This window comes from Aricia agestis, chromosome 11 (genome assembly GCF_905147365.1).
Source record: "Aricia agestis chromosome 11, ilAriAges1.1, whole genome shotgun sequence".
Lineage (NCBI taxonomy): Eukaryota > Metazoa > Arthropoda > Insecta > Lepidoptera > Lycaenidae > Aricia > Aricia agestis.
The window spans coordinates 14,929,276-14,954,956 of record NC_056416.1 but is presented as its reverse complement, the minus strand read 5'-3'; the positions used below and the strand labels follow the sequence as shown (position 1 = coordinate 14,954,956).

The following is a 25,681-nucleotide window of genomic DNA, read 5'->3' as shown; positions in this document are numbered from 1 at the left end:
TTATGATTAACGAAATGACGTCCGCAACTCAGTTGCACAAACATTCATATCTTTGCGAGAAAACCGTAGGTACATTTTTATTCGAAAAAAGTCTCGGGACTAAGAGCACCTTCATACAAAATTTCAGCAAAATCGGTTCAACGGCTTGGGCTTGAAAAAGTAACAGACCGACAGACACACTTTCGCATAAATTATAATATTTATCTATTTAAGTATATTGTATTTAATTCATGATAAAAATTACTTTACGTTCGCTGCCTCGTATAGTCGTACTGCAGTTTAATGAATCAGTGACTTCAAAGTCATTCTCGGCTGACGTCCAACAGAATTCAACATCACAAAGCGGAATTGAAGGAGAACGCGGAAACAGCCCTCCGCTACTTGAGATTAAAATTACAAAATCGTCACTGTCAAGTGTATGAAAAATGGAAGGCTGTTGCCGACCCTCGCAAATTGTTCCTCCTATTATCCTTAATTGTTAATGACGTTTATAATGATTTCATACAAAAATATTAAGGATCAAGGCTGCTTGAAGAATTACTGTGTAAATTTAAATTAGAAAATTCTTAAGAACTGCAAGAGATTGCGAATAAGATTTTACATACCTGCTTATAATCTTTGATCGGGTTTTGTTTCTGAAAAATTATTTATTTATAATACCGTATAATAGTGTAAACATAACAAAAAACGTTTAATGACTCTGCATGAAAGCAAATAAAAAAGTTGTACAAAGAAAGTACAAATGAAGTAATAATTACTCCACAAGTAGAAGAAAATCGTCCAGAAGTAGGGTAACCATATCATGAGAATAATGATTATTATTTAATAAGGTAATTAAATTATAACTAAACTGGACATTAATTAACAAGTACAAAAGGTTGTCTGGATTTAATCGAGAGTGAATTAGAAATTGGAAAAATATTACATGTCAAAAATATTAAATTCCTGTAACTTTAGTTTGGCCCACTTGCATAAAACTCAGATTAATGGGGATTGTCCATTTTTTTTTTAATTTTGCTCATTACAAAAATATTTCGAGGAATAGGGTCAGTGATCGTTTTTCTGTATATAAACGAAAAAAATACCCATTAGTTACTTATATTTTTGAACAAATATGTTTAACCTTTGTTTGACCTTCAATGGCGTTAAATTAGCAATAAATTCGACCAACATTACGTTTCGAACTTTTGGTAAGCTTCTCGTATCAGCTTTCACATAATGAGAACTTGCATTTGAAGAACCAGCCATTATAAGATTGAAAGGAAAAAACATACTGCAGAGGTCAATTATTGGCCGCCGATGATGACGTCAGAGCGAAACTTTAAAAATTTATTGAGAAAAAACTAGCCAATGAATTTCAAAATTATTTAATTTATATTCTTAAAATACCCTATTTTAACGGAAAAAAATATAAAAAATACATCTGATTTTTTTTTGACAATGCCCATTGGCCTTCGCCTAAATATCATTATATATGTCTTAATAAAATGAAGGACAAAAGAGATATCATTATATTTACCTCAGGGTCAACTTTAGCTCATATTTTCGCAAAGGGTCATAGAGGCGATAAGATGTTAGCCATAATTTTGTCAACGCCGCGCTAGCTTATGCAACGTCTTTCCAGCTCTCTCGAGCTCAGAACAAAAGTCACTTGAGCGCACTTACTCAGGCAACGCGAGTCCGTCAAAGAATGCATTCATGGTCACCGTAAATATAACCGTCTCACTCCGCCAAAACCATTGACCTATATCGCAAACTTGTTTTTGCTTTTCAGGCCAAGAGGGCGAGCGCGGGGTGTTCGCGGGTCGCGGGCGGGAGGGGAGTCCACACGCCTCTAAGCTTTCTTGAAATTACTACCATTAGTCTGAACTTTGACGCTCGAAATCTGAATGTATTGATTGCTTTAAAAACAAGACGCGGCCTAATTGGATGGCGGTTGAAGCGTTTCTTTCAGACGCGTTTTTACATACGACTAGAGCATTGCAAGCTTTCATCGAAGATATTTTCGTTGCCATTCAGTAACTAATTTAAATTATAGGTGTTATGCTGTTAAATGAATAAGGTTGTTAGTGCTCTGTACAGAATTTTGATATCTGAAACCTTTCTTTTTATTTATTTTTAAAATATGCATATAAGAAATAATAAGCTAAGTATAATGCATATCAAAATATTAAAACGTCCGTTCACTTTTGAAAATCTTCACATTATAGTAAAATATAAAATTATTAAGGTAATTGCTTCTTAACTCTGTTTTTTATTTTGTCGTGCGCAGTGAGCATTATTCATGTTAAAATTTCCACACAGCACAGATTATTCGAAATTATTTGGTTGTAATAACTCAGATTTGATAAGCCGGCGGCGGCCGAAGCCGCAGCGGCCGATATTTACGCACGTCGATAATCCCAGATTTGCCGGGATTCGAATTAGCACCCAACTGAGACTGGAAGCAACTTATTGCAACGTTTATTTTGTATTGTAGGAAGTATGGATTTTTTAAAGATAAGTTTACGATTACAACTGAGAATAATAATTTATACGTTGGGGTGTTTTGGATCGAATTGTCTGCCCACTAAATATTTTTGTCAATCTCGTACTTTTTATTCAAAATTAGTATTCTGTTATAGGTACTCTTTCTGAATATTTAGTCTAAAATCATTATGCCCACAACCATTTATATAAAAAAAGCTATAGAACTAAATATATATTTGAAATATTTTTTAAGAGTCTGATCTAACCATTTTTGAACTAGGATAAAAATGATTATAATGTTCTACCTCTATTGTTCCAGACCGGCAAGCACTTCCACCGCACATCGCTCCTCATCAAAGCCTTCAACCACAAGTTCCGCCTCGACCTCGAGCTTAACACGTGAGTTTCTTTTTATTTATTTTTTTACAGTAACCTACTTAAATATTATTATATATATATATATATATATATATATATATATATATATATATATATATATATATATATATATATATATATATATATATATATATATATATATATATTCGTTTACTTATTATAACTGCGAAACTGTAATAGAGCGAGATGCGAAAATAAGTAAGTAAGTAAGGCGGATGAGACAGTAAATCGGTTCGCCGCTGTTTCGCAGTTCGCAGCATCGGTGTACTAGAGGCTTTAACTGGCGTGCTACGAAAAAACACATTTTTGTAGTGAATACTACGAACACCGTAGACTTTCGTAGCAGATACTACAAACGCTGAAGACTTTGGTAGCAGATACTACGAACGCCGTAGAATTTCGTAGCAGATACTACAAACTCTGAAGACCTTTGTAGCAGATACTACAAACGCTGAAGACTTTTGTAGCTGATACTACGAACGCCGTAGACTTTCGTAGCAGATACTACGAACGCTGAAGACTTTTGTAGCAGATACTACGAACGCCGCGCCGTAGACTTTCGTAGCAGATACTACGAACGCCGTACACTTTCGTAGCAGATATAATTCTGTCTACTCTGCGGATACTACGGACGACTTTCGTGGCAATAGTGTTGCGTGTCTTTTTCAATACTTATTAAGACTCTATATAAATTTTAGCGTGCAAATTTGGTGAACTATTAAAAAAACTAAATTGACAACTTATAAAGTACAATTTTGTAGTTAAAAATGTATATTCCCTGCAATAGTACAAAACCAGTGCTGGCTGAGTTAATAATTCTGCGGACGCAATTTCGGAGCCTCAATCACGTTATCAGGGATTTCGTGCACACGGTCTTTGAATACTGCTGATTGCAATACGACAAAAATCTCTTATGAATCGTGTTTCTGTTTTAGCAGCCAATTCTGCATTCATAGATTACTGTATGAATATTTCAGCAGAAAATTAAAGATACTCTTTAGTATGTAAAAGTCTGAATGTGTAGTATGTATTAGTCTTTTAATGTTTTTTTCTACTTTTGCATACTCACAAAACCTAATTTCTTGACTATATATTCATTTAAATTCGGTCATTTTAGACCTAGTCCCTTGGTACTATCAGAGAAGTTGATTCCTAAGCAGATGGCGGACCTAAGTATTTTGGTCGCGAAGTCAAATTCTCCGACTGATCACAGCTAGTATATTGAATTGACATAAGCTGATCAAATGACGTAAGTCTGTCAACTGCCTAGGAAGTAGAAACCAATTTTTTCGATGGTACTTCAATTAAAAATTGACACCCAAAAAAATATTATCTGTAAATTTTAAGTAAGGTTTATTTTCGCTTGTCGATTTTATTTCGTATTGAAAGTAGGGATTTAACTATTGGCAGTACATAAAATAGTGATTTTATTCACTTGTAAGTGATCATAAACTGTAATAAGATCATTTTCCAGTTGGCAAGCTGTAAAAGGGACATAAAACAAGGGATAAACTCTTGCTTTGAATAAGCTCTAAGTACGTAAATAAAAGGTGTTTGACCTTCGTGCGTTTGGAAACCTTGTTATTGAAAAGATTTAAAATAACCTTCTTACTGACAAAAATTTTAACACTAATAATTACGTCATAATTATTACAAACAATATAAATTATGTAGTTATTAGCCTCCGTAGTCTAGTGGTTTAGAGCGTGGCTCTTGATTTACAGGTCTTGGGTTCGATTCCCGCGTTGGTAACATCCTATTTCCAAGTTTGGTTTGGACAAAGCAGGCTGAACACCTGATTGCCTGACAAGTAAGATGATCCATGCTTCGGACGGGCATGTAGAAAGTCGGTCCAGCGATTGATCCCTCGCCAGTCGTGTCTTCCGTCCCACTAAGTTATGAGAGTAAAGGAACAGATAGTGCTCTTGTGTACTACGCACACACTTAGGCACTATAAAATTACTCCTGCCTAATTGACCTGGTATCAATGAAACCAGTCACCGTCACTGAAACTGCGGTGGTAGTTATTATTATATAGAAGGTCCAGCGGGGATAAAATGGTCCCTTTGGAGAATCATATATTATGAATCATGATATGATTCATTTTTTTTAAATTACAAATTGGTCACTCTCCTTGAAATTCATGTCTTGTAATCCGTACTAATTTGACATGAATCGTCAGTTTGACAGTTTTGACAATTTATTTACTGAATTGTCCATTTTAACCCCGTAGTAGTTTTTATTATTCGTAGCCTGCAGTACATATAACTCTTCCCTTCTTCGTTTCTTATTGCACATTCATACATTTGTATTTCAGACAACGACAGTGAACTATAAATGGGTCTCTCAAAATAGGTAAGAACGACCAGCAGCTATAGAGTTTCTGTTGCGGTTACCTAAGGAGGTTTCCAGTTTACCTGACCTTCCAGAAAGAGTAAAGCTCAATTTCATAACTTATATTCTTTACGATTAGGAAGGTCTGGCCATCGCAGGCTCTTACTCTAAATGGCCCCATATTGAAATAATATTATAAAAACTCAGGTAATATTACATTTCCTCATCATATAATGTCGCAAAAGATGTATTTAATCAGGCCGATTAACAAGTATCTCAAAGATAGCAATAAGTTATTTTCACCCCATAATATGATAAGTCCCGTCGCGCTGCTCGTAAACCATGTAAGAGTTAGTGAATATGAAATCCATAAATTCGCGAGACGCGCCGTTCGCGACGATAATAATATATCGTAAACATAAGAGCACTTAGCCCAACCTCACGCGCTCCCTCAGCTTATCATAAAACCTTAAGGAAATCCTAACAAATGGCCGTCTAAATCTTGAATACGCCTATCCCTTTCCCACCCACACGTTTCCCTATATCCGTTTCACTCGCGCACTCGTATCATTTTGTTTTTACGTTCGCCAAATAGCATTCGAGGGTCTGTAACGTGGAGCTAATATAATATCCGTTGTCCACCATTACGATATTAAAACTAAAAACTGGAGACTTTAATGTCCTCTAAGTGTAGTTCTTGTTCTTAAATGTTTTTATGACCATTTTATGGAGCCTTTCGAATACGGGTAGTCTCAGATGATCATTAATTAAAATTTAGTTTTAGTTTAATTTCTAATAAAATTTTACCACCAGTATAATTCGAAGACCGTTAAAATAAATAAGATTTAAAAAAATATCAGAAACAGAACTTAGTTGGAAAAAAATTTGAAAATATACGATAATCAAAAGGGTGTTAAAAATATATTTAATTCGACCATTTTAGACCGCTCACGGGTAAACCATTACGCAAATTTATAAAGGAAATTCCACGAACAAATCGCGGAAAATATTGTAAACCCACTCTGTAATTCAAAACAAATTCAAATAAAAACTCAAATGAATTATACATGCAACGATTTTGTAGCGATAAAATTCCGAAAATCTCTCTAAGCTCCTATTTAAATAAACCTATTAAAATACATAACTTTTATAATTTGCTCAAATATTTAAAGTCCGGGAAGAAAATATACGAGCATGATTAAAAGTTGAAGTTTTGTGTTCTGGAGTTCCCCGCGGGGGGTTCCCCTGTGGTCAAGGTACAAGATTATTAAACTTCGAGGAGCTCAGTACAACACCGGGTTAAGGTTTCGGAATAAATTGAAAGTCTGTACATTTAATAACGGCTCCATGGTTCACTGGGATTAAACACGGATTAAAACTAATGGTTATTACATTGTTTTAATGACGTCGGTAATGGTATCGGTTTGGCCTACTTCTTTTGTAACCGTTATTTCAAATTTCATTACTGTAATAGTCTACTGTCTATGTTATCTCTGTTGGTTTTTTTTAAGTTACTTCTATTTATTTTATTGTTTATAGTAAATATCAAAGTAAACTTTATCACATTGACTACATTTCTAAAATTATTAAATCCGGGAGCAAAACATTTTGTCATTCAATAATTTCAAGAAATACGCTTGATTTGTATACTATTTAACAAATCACAGCGCTAACTGAAGGAAATAAAACGTAAAAGGAAAGTTTACAGTCGTATAACGAATTTGTCTGTTGTGTGCATGCATTACAACCGCGCTCCCAAATCGAGTTTTTCATTCTTTACTGAGTCCGAAATTTTTCGGTCCGACGCCAAAGTTAAATATGATTTCAACGCAAAATCCAGCTTAGAACATGGTACGGTGAATTTGCTCATGAAAGGAAAAAAGCAGAGCGTACAGGGCGGGTTTTTGTGAGTGAAAAAATTTGATTGGCACACAAAGCGCGCAGTGTTTACTGCCCGCGCGCTTCTAATGAAGTTGTCGCGACGTAACCGCCCGTGGTGCAAGGCAAAGGATATAACGTGCCGTTAAAAATCGAAATAAAATTGCAGTGCAGGAATTGCCCTTACAAACGAGTTCATATTTTAATTGTAGCTTATCCTGCGGTTTCGCCCTACATATTTTGGCTTAGTATCCTGGCATACAAACTTCTATTCCCAATATTTTAACTAAACTTCTAGCTTAGAAACTTGTGATTAAAATTAGTATGTCGTACCTTACAAATAACCTAAAGTTTTCCTACTATTTTTATAATAATTGTGACAAGCAATTCTTTTGCAGTATAATATTATTAGGTTCATTTGGGCCGCACTCGAACAATGTCAGGTACGGAATGAGATGCATACAATTTGAGCGCTGAATGGGAAAATCGCGGCCCGTTCCAGCGCCGGGCTTAGTGGGAAGTGGGAAGTGGAACTATTGTCCCCGCTCGGCAGCCACATGAGTCGATAACGTCCTAACTCAGTTCTAGGCTCTAGTACTACCTTGTCTTAGTAAACCTCGTTTAGATTTTACACCTTCTGGTTTAAGGCGACGCCTTGATCGTTTGGCTGTAGCGATATCGATTTTTCTCAGAATTTACTAAAGCTAAGAAATTAAAGTTCATTGTCAGTATTCATCATGTCTTTGTCTTTGAATTACCAATAGCATAACACGATTGGTCAACTTTAATAACATAGAATAATCAATCAAAAAGACCTCTGTAAAAAAAGGGATTCTAATTTTGCTAATAGAGGAGATAGTGATTTAAGCTTCAAAAATTTGTACATAGATTGGTTCAAGCATACACTTTAATTTACCGATAGCTTATATGAAATAAATTTATAGTTTTGAAATTACTTGACAAAAACCATCGGCCACTCATAGAAAACAAGCAATCTAAAACATATCCAACACGGTTTTTTACTTTAACGCGGCGTTACCTTAACTGGGTATACGGCGCCGACTGAGGGCCAATTCAGACTGCAATGCAACGCGTAGGTACATTTCTATATTTGTATTGAATTGGCAGATTTGCATGATGTCTCAAGCAATTGAAGTCGGTCAAATCCATACAAATTAGACATGCATCTTCGCGTCGCGTTGCGGTCTGAATTGACCCTAACCGGTGGCGAAATATACAAAGCCAGTATGTATGAAAACGCATATACATGAACATGTATTTTGCCGTGGTATTAACTGTGGTGGTGAGCACTTAGCATTAGAAAAATCAATAAAATAGTTTTGTTCATTAGAACAAAACTAATAAAACGCATATACATGAACATGTATTTTGCCGTGGTATTAACTGTGGTGGTGAGCACTTAGCATTAGAAAAATCAATAAAATAGTTTTGTTCTAATGAACAAAACTATTTTATTGATTTTTCTAATGCTATTTTCTAATGTAGATTTTTTAAAGACCTAATGGACTTTAAAAAATCTACATCTAAACACTAAAACCTTCTCCATTTTGGAAGTAAGTTAAAAAAGTCCAGTTGTGCAGTCCACTTACTTGGGTCTTCTTCAGTCTTCTTACTGGGACCTCTACTAAGGAAAGCTGTCGATCATTATTGCTATCTCTATTTTAGAAACATTTGGTTCTTTAAAAAGACCACGGTTTTCCTGCTCCTGAAAAAATAATAAGCGATTAACAATAATTGCTTATTCGTATTCATGAATCTCGATATTAATAATTGATACAATACAATCGACGTGAAATTATTATTACAATATCCAATTTATAAAAATATTAAAATACTGCCATCACTCAGCCCATTAAAATAATATGCTGCGAAATTTATAACGCCATCGACACTGACAAATTATTATTGACAGGGCAAGGTGTCGACGCATGATACTCCCCACTCCCCACTCCCCAGCTCTCAGTCCCCCTGCTCCCCTCTTACCGGCGTGTAATATCCGATATTGTAACATTAATACGATATTTTACCACGTCGCTCAATTATTCGAATGTAACTTAAATATTAAATGCATTTTATGGTGACATGCATCGTATCTTTATGAAATTTAAAAATAAAGTCAAAACGGTTAAGAGCCTGCTGCCAAAAATATCAAATCACACTAGCCCCGCCTACACTCCCCGCTATCCTCCAATCGTGATATAATGAGTCCATGAAACGTGCCCCCGAGCAATGTGCTTTACGCTGCAGCTAATAGTGAACAATATCTCGTAACAACAGTTTCCGCATTATAGCACGAAAGTAAAAGTCGTAAGTGCCAAAACTTATTTTGATGATTACTTAAAAATTAAATACAATACTTTTGGCCATTATTTTATAAAGTGTGTGATTGTAGTAGTGCAAGTTATTTAATGATAGTAACTCAATAAGTGTAATGCCCGTTGCAGACGATGCACAGTAGCTTGCGCGAGTACTTGCGCAGGTACTTGCGCCAGCGTTCAAACGTATCGCACTTTCACTAAGCAAAATGTGTTCACACGATGAAAATATATGCTTAGTATTAGTACTTGCGCAAGCTACTGCGCATCGTCTGCAACGGGCATAACAGATATTTGTTGAAAAGCCCAGAAAGATTCATAATTTTGAAAAATATAACTATCGAGTCAAAATAAGTGAATCGTGTTTTCCTTTAAGCAAATATCAGATAAATATACATTATAATATTATAATGATTAAATCTCAATTTCGTTTAAGTCAATCGTCTTCCGGGATCGTAATACTTATTAGAAAATACAGAAAAAGGCAGCCCGCTCTTAAGAGCCATCCATATGTCCATACTAAAATTATAAATGCGAAAGTCTGTTACCTCTTCGCGCCTAAACGGCTGAACCGATTTTGATAAAATTTGTTTTATTGAAATGTACGGTTCTCGCGCAATATGAATTTTATTGCAACGATGTTGCGGGCGACATCCAGTAGCTAATATTCCTTTCTTATGGTATTCTTGAACGTTAATACGTTGTAAGTACTTTAATAAGCACGACAAAACGTAATTTATAAAATTGGAACTGTAACGTCTGTATACTACTATTGCGTGGATTTTTTATTAGTAAAAGGACTAGTGTTTAAATCTTGACGCTTTAATTGCCTCATTAAAATGTAAAGTGGCAAAAGTGGCCACTTTTATTATGAAGTAGCCACTTTTACACTTCACTTTGTATTATAGTTCTATGGCCTTCGACAAATCAAGGTTCTTTGATCCATGCTAATTATAAAGAGGGAACTTTCACTTATTCGATGCAAACTATTTGCTTGCATCGAATAGGTTTCAAAACTACTGATCCGATCCTGATGAAATTTGGCATGGTTAAATAGTAATATATTATGTAACGATTCATTTAAAATATAGCTGCGCGGGCGCGCCGTCATCATAATATATAAATTTATTAATACGCGAGCGAAAAACTTTGGATCCCTTTTGACAAAAAATGCGGAAACGTCGGTGAACGAAATTTTGCACAGTTATAGTTTATATATTATGATGAAGGAGAACATCGAGTTAATACTATATTTTTGAAATTCTGCTTTTATCATACAAATAAAACATTACACACACTACAATGTGCATACTACCATATTTTAATGACAAGAGTATAATTCGTTTGTATAATACGAATTATACTCTTTTGTTTATGGTTGAAGTTGTCAAATTACAAATGGATTGTTATTTTTTTTTTATTAAATCGGAAATAGTCAATACATTAAACGAGGAGCCAAAAGAAGAAGACAATTAAATTTAAGGTCGAATTTCGACCACTGGGCGATCTTTACATACATATTTTGCTTGTGATCTCGCGGTGCTGCCGCCAAACCGCGCGTTAGGGCGGACGCATATAAATCCAGCCTACAAAAACCCGTTTTCTTTCTAAAAAAGGATATTGAATCATTTAATGACACTAACCGCTTTTAAAACGGGACGAGGACGATAATTTAATTTTCCACCTGGCACCTGCACGTCGATAAAATGGGACATGCGTCCCCTTAATAGCTTCAAATTTGAATAATCACTTCGTTTGTTTGAATTTTTATTCGTTTTTGGTAATAATAATATTGATAACCGTTCCCGAACCAAAACAAAAATGTCGCAATTTGCTCAACACCATCCGTAATAAAAGTATCTAAGGGTTAAATTAGTTTTTATTATTCGTAGGGCTACGAATAACATAGGGTCAAATTGTCATACGATATTTTAAGTATTTATTTGCCTTTAATATATTATTATGAGACTGGTAACATTTTATTACCTTGAGTCCTTCAGTTTGCACCTTTAACAAAATAACAATAAGTGTCGATTATATTTTAAGAAATCATGGGGCATTCTACGGCATTCTAGTAGTCCTATCATTTTTTTTTTCGGGCGTGGCCCACCACACATAATACTACCACTGCATATTCTCCTGTGTTTCCAGGATCGACAGCGGTATCCAACCCTTTGATATGATCTCAGGGAGCCCGAGGGACATGCTAAAGCTGTCTTGGGATCCGCAACGAAATTAATCAGAAGAAAATAGGAGGAGTAGGAAGAATTCCAATTTGCCTCTCATACTATGCGGGTCCTATCATATCTTGTTCTAGATTCCGATAGTCTTAATAAGTACTCAAACTCTGTCGTAGCCCAAAATGGTTGACATTTCTAGAAACCTAGCAAGGACGGAAAACGAAAACTTTTCAAAAGAACTCATTATCTCTTAGACTAATAAAATCAGTTTGAAAATAGTTTCCTAGATAACCTAGGGCCACGATTTAGGTCAGGCGAGTCTTTAGCTAAATAAACCTCAGCTCTTGTTTTATTTCTGATTTAACTCAATAGATGGCGCAAGTTAATGTTGCGGGCTCCAGTTCCAATTTTAAACTTACCTGCAGGATTGTCATTTTTTTATTTGCTTACTTAATATTGCGACGCGACGGTTGATACTGAGCAGGATTATTCAATTTGTAATTTTCAGAAATTTACATTATATTTTTGTTGGGTCAGAAAAATTATAATAATAATATTATACCTTTTGAGTTCGACTCATGAAGCTTGATTTGGGATAACTTGCGTAGACTACAGTTACTAATTTTATATTTCGTTCTTCTTGATCAGTAAGAGATGCAGGTTACATTATATTTACTCCAGCATGAAAATTTAAACTACATTTGTGCAAGTGGGCCTGGTAATTTCCGGTGTTATACTATCAATACGGTATAATTTTTATTTAAAACTCAATAAATATATATACTAACATTCCAAAGTAGTGTAGGCCACAACTTAAATCGGGATATCACGTCATTGGGGCATACACAGCTGCATTGGGGGCAAAAGTCGGGGCCACGCCGGGGCAAAAATCGGGGCACATTGGCTTGTTTGCCCGCCGCGTCGACCGCGGAATCGAAACCGATCTAATTTAACGCGGCGTAATTCGCCTCGCACTTGATCAAACAGACTAATCCAAAATTAGAGGAAGAAATTCAAAATAAATTGGAACGTTTTAATTTTTTCTCGGATTTCCATTTGGGGCAATAATATGACGTATTTTTCAAAGAAGAATGTTATTTTCTTGAATAAAATTAGGGAGCAAACCTGATAGAAAGCAACTACCGTTGCCCATGGACACTCGCAACATCAGAGGAGTTGTAGCTAGGTGCGCAGGTCTTTATTATTTAAGAATAATAAAGACCTAAGAGTTTGGACTTTATTAGTTTGTACAGTACGTGCCCTTAGCTGCAAACGTACAGGAATAATTCTTAGTGCTGGAAACTTAATTTTATACACACGTGTTTTCCTTATGATGATAAAGATGTGTATAAAAATAACAGTAATCGAACATTTTCCGGGATAAAAAGTGTCCTATGTCCTTTCCTGGGACTCAAAGTATCTCTATACCAAACTTAAGTTCAGCGGTTTGGGCATAAATATGTAACAGACAGAATACAGACAAACATTTTTTCGCATTTATAATATTAGTATGGATATAATACTACCTGCTTCATGAAAGCGAAGCCGCGAGCAATAAAATACGAAAGAATAAAAGCGTCATAAAAACCAGTAGGTACCTACTGTTAAATGTTTCTTTTATTCTACTTCTGAGCTGAGAACGTTAGGAAACCCGGAAGCGAATAAAACTATCGCTAATATAAGTTATTATGCCTTTACTCCGCGAATTCCTTTCAATAATTTCAACCCTGACCATTCATCACATATTCCGCTGCGGTAAAGAAACTCAGGTGTTCATAAATCTCGAAAATGAGCTTATTCAAATTCATATCAAGGGTAAAACCATTACTAATATCCCTCGCAGTCAAAGTCCAGTCCGGCGGCCACTTACAGATTCGAACTTTGCGAAGTTTTTTGTAAGTGATTTCCCAAATAGTTGTTCTTCGGGCCCTTTTTGGATCGTTCGAAGTTGAGGCTGCTGGGAGTTAGGACCGACTGAAAATTAGTTTTGTTTATACCTTGTAGCATAGATTAGAGTGTTTTTGTGAATTTCGGGTTGGTCAATTTGAAATAACGGTTAATAGGGATTTATATCACCAATCCATACTATTATTATAAACGCCAGTTTGTCTGTTTTTTACCTCTTCATACCCAAACCGCTGAACCGATTTTGCTGAAATTTAGTATGGAGATACTTGGAATCCCATGAAAGGACATAGAACACTTTTATCCTGGAAAATGCGCGGTTACCACGTGATAACAGAATTTGGTGCCACGGGAATGCAGACGTCATCTAGTAAATACAATAATAATTGCTATATAGATAGACTAACGATCTGTATCTTCTATACTAAATATTATAAAGCGGAAGAGTTTGTTTGTTTGTTTGTTTGTTTGAACGCGCTAATCTCAGGAACTACTGGTCCGATTTAAAAAATTATTTCAGTATTAGATAGCCCATTTATCGAGGAAAGCTATATTTTATCACGCTAAGACTAATAGGAGCAAAAAAATAGAGGTAAATGTGGAAAAAACGGAGGGAAATTACTTGAAAGGGCTTATCTCACGAACTGCTGGAGTATTTTTTTTATTATTTGGCACAGATAAGAAATAGACCACGTGAAAGATCATAGGCTATTTTTTGTGGACTAATTTTCCTGTGAAATATCAAATTTACGCATGCGAAGCCGCGCGGAACGTCTAGTATAATATACGTTCTCTCGTACTCAGTAAAACCTAAGGTAAACGTTTTGGTTGCAACGTTAGTAGAATTTAATGTAGATGCATTTGCGAGCGCAATATTTCATGGTAAGCCCGACGAGGTCTGAAGCTCCAAGTCCAGTCACTCAAAGAAACAGATTAAGCAAATACACTACTTAGAATTGGACGCTGTTAAGCATTCGTGTACTAACCCACATAAAAATTACGTATTGAGTTATGAATGCAGTTATGTTCTTTAGATGATTTAGAACAAGACTGCATTCAAAATTTATCAACAAAAAAAATTGTGGGTTAGGACACTAATGCTTAACAGCGACCAAATAATATTAAATGTTCTATCTCGTCTCGCAGCTGTCTGGTTCTTGACGTACAGTACATAATTCACAACAGCTCCTAATTTATTTAAGCTTAGATATGATGTTAGACATAGAGAAATAGTAGGAGGGATAATGATGGTGAGAGTTTTTGTACACAATAATCCTGTTAATCTAGCCTCATCAGACCCTTAAGTAGTTTTTAGCGGAAAATGTGGGGGAAAACGGGGGAAATATTAGAAAGGGTTTATCTCACGAACTACTCAAGCAATTTTTATGGCAATATTTGGCACAGATATAGAGTAGACCACGTGAAGGGAGTAAAGCTATTTTTTATGGGAAAATGTACGGTTTCCGTAAAATTCCTAATTTACGCGGGCGAAGCCGCGCGGAACATCTAGTAATTTATATACGTTGAATTAAACCCGACCAAATGACGCAGGTCCACCATAATATTGTGCCTGTGAATCAATTTCTTCGATGTTACTACACGTGTTATTTTTTGTTTGCGAGTCTACTATAATGTCAACAAGACGTGTACAGAAAGAACTACGTAGCTTTTTAACTGCTATACGGAGTCTTAATAGGTGGCACCAAAATATCCAATCTTCGCTATTCAGATGACACCACGCTACTGGCCGCAAGTGCACAAGAAATGGCAGAGCTTCTCGACAGAATGAGAAAAATAAGCTTAGAACTAGGCCTCAAGATTAACAACGCAAAAACCAAGCTAATGGTGGTTGATCGCACTGGAACATTAGATCTTGCATCCCTACTCGATTTCGAAATAGTCTCCGACTTTGTGTACCTGGGATCCAACATCAACAACACAGGATCATGCGAAAAGGAGATCAGAAGACGTATAGGTATGGCCAAAAATGCAATGTCGCAGCTCCAAAAAATATGGAAAGATCGTAACATCTCCCGGAAGACAAAAATCAAACTTGTCCAGTCTTTAGTATTTACCATATTTACCTACGGAGCGGAGACGTGGACTCTAAAGAAAACGGATCGCGATCGAATTGACGCCTTCGAGATGTGGTGCTGGCGAAAAATGCTCCAAATATCAATGACCGCCTTTCGTACCAACGTCTCCATCCTTAGTGACTTAAAGATAAAAACAAGACTGTCGTCAATCTGCCTACGTAGAGTTTTGGATTTCTTTGGTCACATCGCAAGAAAGGATGGCCATAACCTCGAACAGCTTGTGGTTACAGCCAAAGTTGACGGTCGCCGCCCAAGAGGCCGAAGCCCTATTAGATGGTCTGATCAAATGCGCACAACTCTAGACACCGGCCTCCATGATGCTCTCCATTCTGCCAAGGATCGCCACAGATGGCGTAAGTGTGGTCGTCACTAAACTCCAAAGGGGGAATCACGACCCTCAGCAATAAGGAACACGACGCGAGGAGGACGGCATGTTTTCGTGCAAATAATATTTCGTGCAAAATCGCACTTTACTAACGGGTTTTAAAAATATAGCTATTCTTATTATGCACGTAGATGTCTTGCCCTGTTTAGTTACTGCTCCCATGAGAGCTTTTCCAGATGAAACGTAAGCCGTGGCCTATGAGTTATGAGCTATTACAAATGAGACCTACATCACAATTCACAACCTTGGCTTTTATCACGATTCGTTTTACTTTCTTATCCGACTGCACCAGAGAGGGGTGCAGGTGAGGATAATTTAATGACTTAGTATGCTCAAAAGAAAAACGAATCTTGGAACCAATTTAAGCATACATTACAAACAAATACACCTTTCTTTTTTATAATAGTCGTTCAATGTAAACTAGCTATTTGACCGAGCTTTGCTCGGTACCTATTCGATAAGACACGAATAAAATGACATATTTTTCTAAAAATCATTCCTAGCTAGATCGATTTATCGCCCCCGAAACCCCCTATATACTAAATTTCATGAAAGTCGTTGGAGCCGATTCCGAGATTTCAATTATATATATACATATATATACAAGAATTGCTCGTTTAAAGATCTAGTGGCTTTAGATTATAAGTGGCTTTAGAGACTAGCTGATCTTATAATACCTAATCAAATGAAGGCCAGATATCCAGGACGAGCTCAATTTTCAAACAACATACAACATACAGAGACGAGTAAAAATAGATGTGTAAGTGACCGTTGGTGACTGCAAATCACATTACAAGCCGCTCGGATGCGGTGATCCAATTTCTACCGCATCTGGTTCGGTTAATTATATCTGAGGGATGTATGAATTTTCATTCCCTTCCATACCTTTCCCTCTTATATATACCTTTTTGAGGTTAGATCACAAGTTTGAGAAAACGCCCTTGATAATGGCTTATTATCCCCTCTATGATTCTGTCCAGAATGAGCTCATAGATATATTAAGAGATTACTAATAGTTGCAATCTAATAATTATATGAAATAATAGCTGTCTCGGTGAACTTCGTGTCGCTTTAAAACTTTCCCTGGACTTCTACGAATATTTTGAGACTAAAATTAGCCCAATCCATTCAGCCGTTTTCGACTTTTAGCGTCACTAACACAATTTGAAATCCATTTTTATATATATATAGATTATTTAGTATACCGAGTATCTACATCTAAGCTTGCCTTATGTAGCAAATAGCAATTTTTTCGCCGATTCTGTATGTACCAAGGCGTCGTCAGGCAAATTTAATTAGATGGACTGCCTTTGTCGTTTGCTATTTATAATTTATAATACTCGCCAAAATAGAACAAAACTTTTCCACGGCCTAGACGAAATATATTAATATAAAAATTCATAAAACAGCGCGTCACATATTTGATGTACGAGTACAAATAAAAATGTATTGCAGCCTTCGCGAGGCGACATCCAGAAAATAATTCATCTCGACCCTCGCTCCTCCTTATTCCCTTTACGTCCAAAAATATTAAGGCACAATAATATATTAAAATATGATCTGGTATTCGGAAATGAAATAAATGCATTTCACGAAACCGGGACGCGTTTTGCTTCGTCAGTACCGTTACCCATAAAAATTATATTAGAATACCTTTTTATGAAATTGAAAAAAGTGGAGGCTCTTAAATGGACCGAAAGCGGGAAAATTGTTAAAACCATCGCCTCTTCGAAGGGGTTCCGACGTTTTATTTTGTTAAATAATACCTCTGCCGCTGTGATATTTTAAACGAAAACTAATTTGTTTCTTTGCGTTCCCTTTTCGGGTATCGATAATATCATGAAACGAGAGGAGAAATTATTTCCTTCGAATATTCATTCTGAACCGAATCACACGAGAAATTCGATTCGAAAGGATATTTGATATATAACCTTTTTTACCCAATATGCGACATTTACCCATCATATAACTAATAAAACGCGGTGATCCGTGACAAACGTAATAGGGGGCGTGATGAACCATTATGAAAAAATCCGTATCGATGATGTGTGAGCGATCCGTCCGCTCGAGCTGGCGGCAATCAGCCTTCGGATTACTTTAACAATGTTTGACGACAGACAGACCACGCCACACCACACCCCGTACCACCCCGCGACCCTCCCCCGAACCGCCAAATTAAATATTATAATACCTTTTCCCGTTAGGATCAAATCTTTAAGGATTTCCATTAGTGGAATCATTTGGAGGTAACGTTCGACAGAATTAGGATAATGCTACGTTAGGAGCTTAATTAAACATTGGATTCGGTAGCATCATGTTAACGAGCTTCCTATTGTAACAGTAATTGAAATAAAAGCTACAGAATGACAGCGACTGCGAAGAAACTACAAGCATTCTCAGGTTAACTCTCGCAATAAGTGAGTTTATTCGTTGGGGCACTTTTTATATCTCTGTTGGCTGTTTATGAGTTATTCGCTTCGCTACCATTACATAGGTAAATTATTTATTTTATTGCATGAATTCTTTTGTAACTACAAAATTATTTCGTTATTTACTACGACTATTAGTACAAGAAGGCAGTATTATGATCGCGTTGAATACTAAAGATAATAAAAATTATATATGAGTAAATGTATATATTATTCGTAGAACGTAGTAAAATGGAACTGTTTGTTTGAAATTAATGTTAGCAATAACGCCTAAGATAACTCGACGCCGTTCAATGTTTGTTCTGTCGGTGCAGGCTCAATGCAGCCAGCTCTGTAGACAGAACCGCCTCTATACAATATTCATGTGATTTACAAAGGCAGTGATGTAAAAGCGCCCCGTATCAACATGCGACCTCACGCACCAGGACTTCGATACTTTAAAAATACTGACGATATTTTCAACTACCATTGTTCAAGATTCTACCGTACTCACTCAACGGCTTGGATTTTTCTCTTCATTCTTCGAGAGGATTCTAAAACAAACTTATGTAAGCTAAAATAAAAGTGAAATATTGTCAGCTATAGAAATGAAACCATAAATTGGCAGATATACAGAAATATACGATCGAATATATTCACGCATACACTTGATGGGATCAACACGCCACTACAAATTTAAGCTGCAACGGCCGAGTGACAAGCTGAAAAAAGTACACCAGAAAATGCAACTGCACTCGCGTGAAATCCGGACAAAATTCTTTGCTAACATTTGACAAAACTAGTCTCCGGGGAATTTTTCGAGTACAAACATAAGTGACGCGGCTGATGGGATACGAGCTCGATTTGTCCGAAAATCTGTGCCGTTGGGGAGGAATTGCTGGCGTAGGTGTTTAAATAAGAAAAATATTTTGAGACTGCAATTAATTTGTACTTTTACTCACGTAGCTTATCAGAAGAAGTTGAATGGATGCCTCGAGTAATGCATGATTTGTAAGAGATAAATAAATTGGATGAAAATGTAGACTACAAACCTCATGAAGTTATTCAGTCAAATACCTTTCCAATAACAACGTCCAATTACAAAGCTATGAGAAAAAGTAATTGTAGCGTATTGCGTTGTCAAGCAATCACAAACGATTATCCCGAAGCGTTGTATCTAATAAGAAGGTCTCTCTTGATGTACGCTGGGGATTTGAACCACTTGCGTGTCCTTGTTAGAGAGATTACATTTCGCCTTGCTCTTATTTGAAAGTATCATAGTTTCGCCATGTATTCGATTTTGACGTGCGTAGCTTTGCCGAAGACGATAAATCACGACGAACTAATAAAAATTGCCGTGGTTGGACTGGGATTTCGGGAATTTTGACCGCACCTCTAAAAAGAAATATGCGACCCAAATAGAATGACTGGCTGCAATCACTGGCTCAAAGCATTCCAACTTTCCTGCTACAGTACTTTGATGCTACGAGTCCAACTATTGAATCAAACGGAATGCAGATGGCTATATGGCATTTGACAACTTATTTGGTCGTCCAATTTCCCCGGACAGAAAATAATTCATGTTCGGCTGAGGTGTCTCTATCGAATTTTATGATATTATGATAAAATACTTAAGGGAGCGACTAACCCTAAAGTGTCGATTTTATTATTCATTTTTAAACTTGAAAATAAGCCCCGAATTGTTTCATTTTCTAAAATTAGACACTACATTATATTTTCGAGAATTCGATCTGAGTTTTAAAAACACGATATCTTAAAATTTTCTCGATAGAAAAAAATCACAAAGATGCATCAAATTTTGACGAATTTTTAATTTATTGCCATAAACGTGCATTGAACTAAGTTAATATTTTAACACATTGTACCTATAAAATTCTATCATTGAGAGATCGACCTAGTGGATTTTTAAAATGTTGTATATTTATCGAGTTATTGAGAAAAAACTAATTTGACGATGAATCCGCGTCGTTCTTTTTCACCAGGCATATGAAAGACGGGCGTGAGTGTGATGAGAGAAGGACGATATTTGATTTTTGGGGTTAGTCGCCCTCTTAAGTATTCTATAATATTATAATAATGCTAGTATTATGTCAGGAAACTAAAAAAATAATAATTTAGAATCGCTTGATAAAGTGAAAAAAGCGGTGTGTATATTGAATTTCATACTTAGAAATACCGAGAAAAGAAATCAACACACGAGCTGTCACACAATCCATCTTAATAAGGCGCGTGAAAAAATATTTTCGTTAGCAGCTGTACCTAAATAAGATTTTAGAAGGCGAGTGCCGAGTGCGAGATGAAACACGCTGCAAACTCCGGGTGATGTGACGAAATGTGTATAAAGTTTAATTGGCTCTCTCGAGCGGACCTGCGGGATGTTTCCCCGACAACTTGGATTTCTTCAGAGACTTTTGTAGTGTTAGTAATTGCTCTAAAACTTTAGATAATATTAGCACTTTTGAAGTAAGAAATAAATAGGAAGTACTAAAGATATAGTATTATAACAAAATATTGTCTAATAATTTGGAAAACAAGTTTTTAAGATACTAAACTATCTAATTGGAAAATAACAAGTACAAATATTATGACTTGTTAACACAATAGAATAAATTATGTAACACGTATAGACTTATAGCAAACTTAATAGCTTAAAAACTAAAATTGGCAACAGTTCTGGATCTTTTTACACTTTATCTGCCAGATGCTTAATTATATCAGCGACTGTAATGAACCAGTCTCGTATTTATACCTACCTCGTTTTATCTCGTATTTCCTCGAGACTATCAAAGAATTGCCTCGGTCGCGCACAATGCAATTGTCGTGAATACATTTTAAGACGAAATGAAAAATAGACCTAATGGAAACGTTTGTTTGGCTCTGTCCACTCGTTTCTCAGTTCGCTTGATATCAAAGTCTGCTGGAACTCATTCGCCTCCCACCGAGCATCACTAACGCACCACGGTAGACTAGACACAGGAGGAGCACAATGGATATAACAATGCCATTTGATACATCACGGGAAGAAAGGGTATATTAAAGGACGCAATTAATGTAAGAGATTTTAATATAAGGATGTACAATGTACTATCAGAGAAGTTGATAAACAGGCAGATGGCGGACCTACGTAATTTTGTTGCGTTATGCCAAACCCAGCCAACAGGATACGACTTTACATTGAATTGACACGATCCGACCGAAAGACGTAGGTCTGCCTATGAATCAATTTTTCGATTGCACAATGTACAATGACACAACTGTAGCGAGTGCTTCCTGCAGTGCTGGTCTGTGCAGCAGACATGATTCCATTTAGCCCAGTTACTAGTCTAACTACTATTAATTAGTATTTCTACGTGAGATTCTATGACGCGACGTTGTGCCGTATATTTTGGCACGTCACGATGTCGCGTCGTAGTTTTTTACGATGCTCGTCGTGGATTCCCACGACACGACGTCGCATCGTGTTTTTGTGTCCCGGCCCTTACACTTGAATCAAAAGTTTAACCACTTAATTCTTGTATATTGTATTATTACCTCATCACATATTATATTACAAATAGTAAAATTATTAGCATCACTTTATTTTTAAAACTTTTGTGTGAATCAATACTGTCCATAAGCAATTTTTGGATTCCACGTGTAACATCATTGTCCCATACCCATAATAACGTGTCGAGGATTAGATAGAAAATATTTTTGTTTATCAGTTTCTTAGAATCTAGAGCATAGATTGTCTTAAAATATTCCATGAAAGGATACAGAAACACGTGTAAACAATGGAAATCTTTAAGTATGTCATTATATTAAAGCTTCCATATAAATTTTGCGTAGCCTCTGGGAGAACGCTTATCACGAGGCGCAATATATGCTCGCTTCATTAGAGAGACGGAGACGTCAGATTTCGTCGTCCCAAGTCACGGCCTCCAGCGATTTGAATATTTTACACTGAGTATACGCCGACTTCGGCGAGCGGAAGTCGACGATCTAATATTAAATTACTTGTCTGTTTGTATCGAGGACAATGGGAAATGGAGGATGATTTGATGAATGCGATTTGTGAAATGATACATGGGTTTGATTGTACAATAGGTATATTCTAATATAAATTTTGACAATTCACAAAATTACCTGCACAATTTCTTAGGTTTGTATCATGATTGTAACTTCAATTGGTGAGTGATTTGGTCAATAATTAGATCTCATACCTACTGTAGTTAATGCTTCTATTAATTCACGGACTATATTAGCACACATTAAAGATCTCCGATATAAAAATGTTCAAAACGAAAAAAAAAACTCAAAAAAACTAAAAGTGTCAATTCGTGTTACCATTCGACCTTTATCGAATTTTTGTCCGGACCGTTTCCGGCACCCCCATTGTTATTATTAATAGAAGTCTGCCGGTGACTTGTAAGTTGTACCCCACCTGTATCCGGCCTCCGTCACAGGCCGTTGAATAATCACTTTGACGTAACATGATTAAATTTGTCCCAAATATTGGATCACGGCGGCGGGCGGCGAGCCTATAGTAATTGAAACGGAATAATACCAGCGACGGTGGAGCTTGTCCCCCGATTGTTTCGAGTGGCTTAGGTGATTCTATAATAAACTAGCTGCCCCAGCAAGCACTATAATGCCATTGTTTAGTGAATGAAGATATTTTAAAGCTCTAAATTTATATATCAGTGCTGGGGACGATGGTGGCTCAATTAGGACAACGTGAAAGAATAACCAACATTTTATTATCATTTAGCATAAAAGTACATTAAAGTTATCTAGCACAGTTATCTAGAACCTTTTGACAGCTCCGGAGAAGTGCCGAGAAAAAAGGCGGCAAGCCAGTGACAGTTGTCAAAATATCCCGCGCTCCGTTCTTCTTCTTCTTCGACAATCAGTGAAATTAACGATATCAACAAAGATTTTTCGAAAAAAAAAAAACATGACATATTTAACTCAATTCTATTCTGAGGTTTCACTCATTTGCACTTACCGCGGCGATTTTGCTTTAAAGTAAGTAACTCTAGTGCAGAGTTATGTGTGACAGTTGGCAAAACGGCATATTATTACGATCGAGTCCAGCCGGACTGATGCAGGCCGATCTGCTACCCGTATAATATTGTAAGGGCCTTAAGAGCCCATATGACCCTAACTTGACTACATACTTTAACCTAGATCTCAAAATCTGTAAGGTCTAGAAAACTGATTTTTTGACACAAGTAACTTCAGTTCATAAAGATTAAATGCTCAAGACGAAAACACGATTACTCAAAAAATGCTCGATAGTTTATTTTTTACAAAAAACCTTGTTTTAGACACATTTTTGCTTGGATCTTCGAAGTTTGCTGTCTTTTCTTTAATATTTTTTAATATCTAAAAAGGTATTGATAAAACCTACATTTGCTCAAAACACTTTTTTCATAATCATTATAGTTCGTCTTTTATTCAAGTAAAACTAACTCGGCGATGATTCCGCGCCGTCCTTTTTCACCTGGCATATGAAAGACGGGCGTGAGTGTGAAGAGAGAAGGACGATGTTTGATTTTTAGAGTCAGGTGAGCTCTTAAACTACAATAGTTACATAATGCGTGTAACTGTTACAAACGCCGTTAAGCGTGACGTCATGTTCTAATCCAGCTAAGTCTGACGCGACAGACGTATGTTAATTCCCATAAGTTGATCGGATGTAATGGTACCTAAATAGCATGTATTGAGAATAAATCAATCGATTATAGTTTATGTATCGAAACTTATCTATTTAAAATCAATTGGCTTAAGTGTTCAGCGTAGTAACTAGTATGTTTAACTATTTGAAAAGTAACCTGGCTGAGTACGACCAATCTATAGTATTACTATCTGTCCCGGCAAACGTTGTTTTGCCATTTATTTATTTTTTGTATGAAAAATAGATGTTGGCCGATTCTCAGACCTACTCAACATGCTCACAAAATTTTTACAAATCAAGTATTTCACCCATATTATTTTATTGAAGTGACTAAAGTATGTTACCATGACAACGTCCATCGCTATCCCGTTATACAAACAATGGTCGCCGTCAGTCTCGAGTTGTAATAATTTACTATTATTTATTCAACAAATGCACTTATCAATATAAAAAGTACCCAGTAGCCGATTCTCATACCTACTGAATATGCATATAAAATTTGGTTAAAATCAGTAAAGCCGTTTCGGAGGAGTACGCGGCCTAACATTGTGACATGAGAATTTTATATATTAGATTGTGTATAGCCAGAAGATTTAATTTGAACTATGCGAAAATATAATAATTTTAGTTGTTTTTACAGTTAAGTATCAACATTTTTCCAACCACTTAAACCTCTGTAAACAGACGTTGCGCTTGTCCCAGCTTGTGCAAATACAAAATGTATGCAGCTTTAACTTTGGAGATTAATAATTCAGGCAGCTAGAAAGCTTTTAAAGTCTCAAAAAGTTAATATAAACTGTAATGTTGTTGATGGGATTAACATGACACACAGCGAGCGGCAGGCATTATTGCGCAAGTTGAGACAAGTTTCGACAAGTCGTTAGATTATTATTTATGGCCCCGCTAATGAGAGGAGCATGAGATTTGAATTAAAGCTCGAAATAAGGCCATTAACGCGCAGACCACAGAACGGGGTTGCTTCGCCTTAATCTGGATTAAGAATTTTAAAACTCAGGCACTTCAGACAATTTTTTGACAGGGTAATTTTTCAAATAAGAATGTTACGCTATAGGGAGATCGCAGTCGACACACTCTTTGCAGCTCTTTGTGTGATCGAGTCTGCGGCGCCCATATAGGTCAAAATATCTTTAAAAATATAGATTCGTTATGCCAAGTCTATAATATTACTAGCTACTATGCATTACACGTCTTTCGAACGATTTTTAAAATGACATCAAAAGCACGGACTTCACACGGCTCAAGCCTCGAAGGTACAAAGCGCAGACTTGTCATGTACCATCGAGAAAATTGATTCCTAGGCGATTGACGGACCTACGTCAATTGGTCGGCTTATGTCAATTCAATGTTAGCTGTGATCGGTCGGATGAGTTTGACTTAACGCGACCAAATTACTTAGGTCCGCCATCTGCCTAGGAATGAACTTCTCTGATAGTACACAGTTTTAGAACCAAATATCAGGGAGTTTTCGGTTTATTGAACACTCTTGATACTTGAGGTAAATGATTTGCCGGCTTCGGATAAAGTATACAAGCGGAAGCGTGTTTCAAATGCAATGTGCAAGTTTCTTTCCAGAAGTTTGTTCATCAGAGA

At 36.3% G+C, this 25,681-nt stretch overlaps 1 protein-coding gene across 8 annotated transcripts in view; it reads left to right on the top strand.

Annotated features, from left to right (window-relative positions):
• LOC121731844 (disintegrin and metalloproteinase domain-containing protein 11) overlaps positions 1-25,681 on the top strand; it is a 303,738-nt gene that overhangs the window by 189,424 nt on the left and 88,633 nt on the right. For all 8 annotated transcript variants that reach the window (XM_042121518.1, XM_042121513.1, XM_042121512.1 and 5 more), the window contains one exon: positions 2,789-2,868. In XM_042121518.1, coding sequence (XP_041977452.1) covers positions 2,789-2,868 — 80 coding nt within the window. The remainder of the gene's footprint in view (positions 1-2,788; positions 2,869-25,681) is intronic.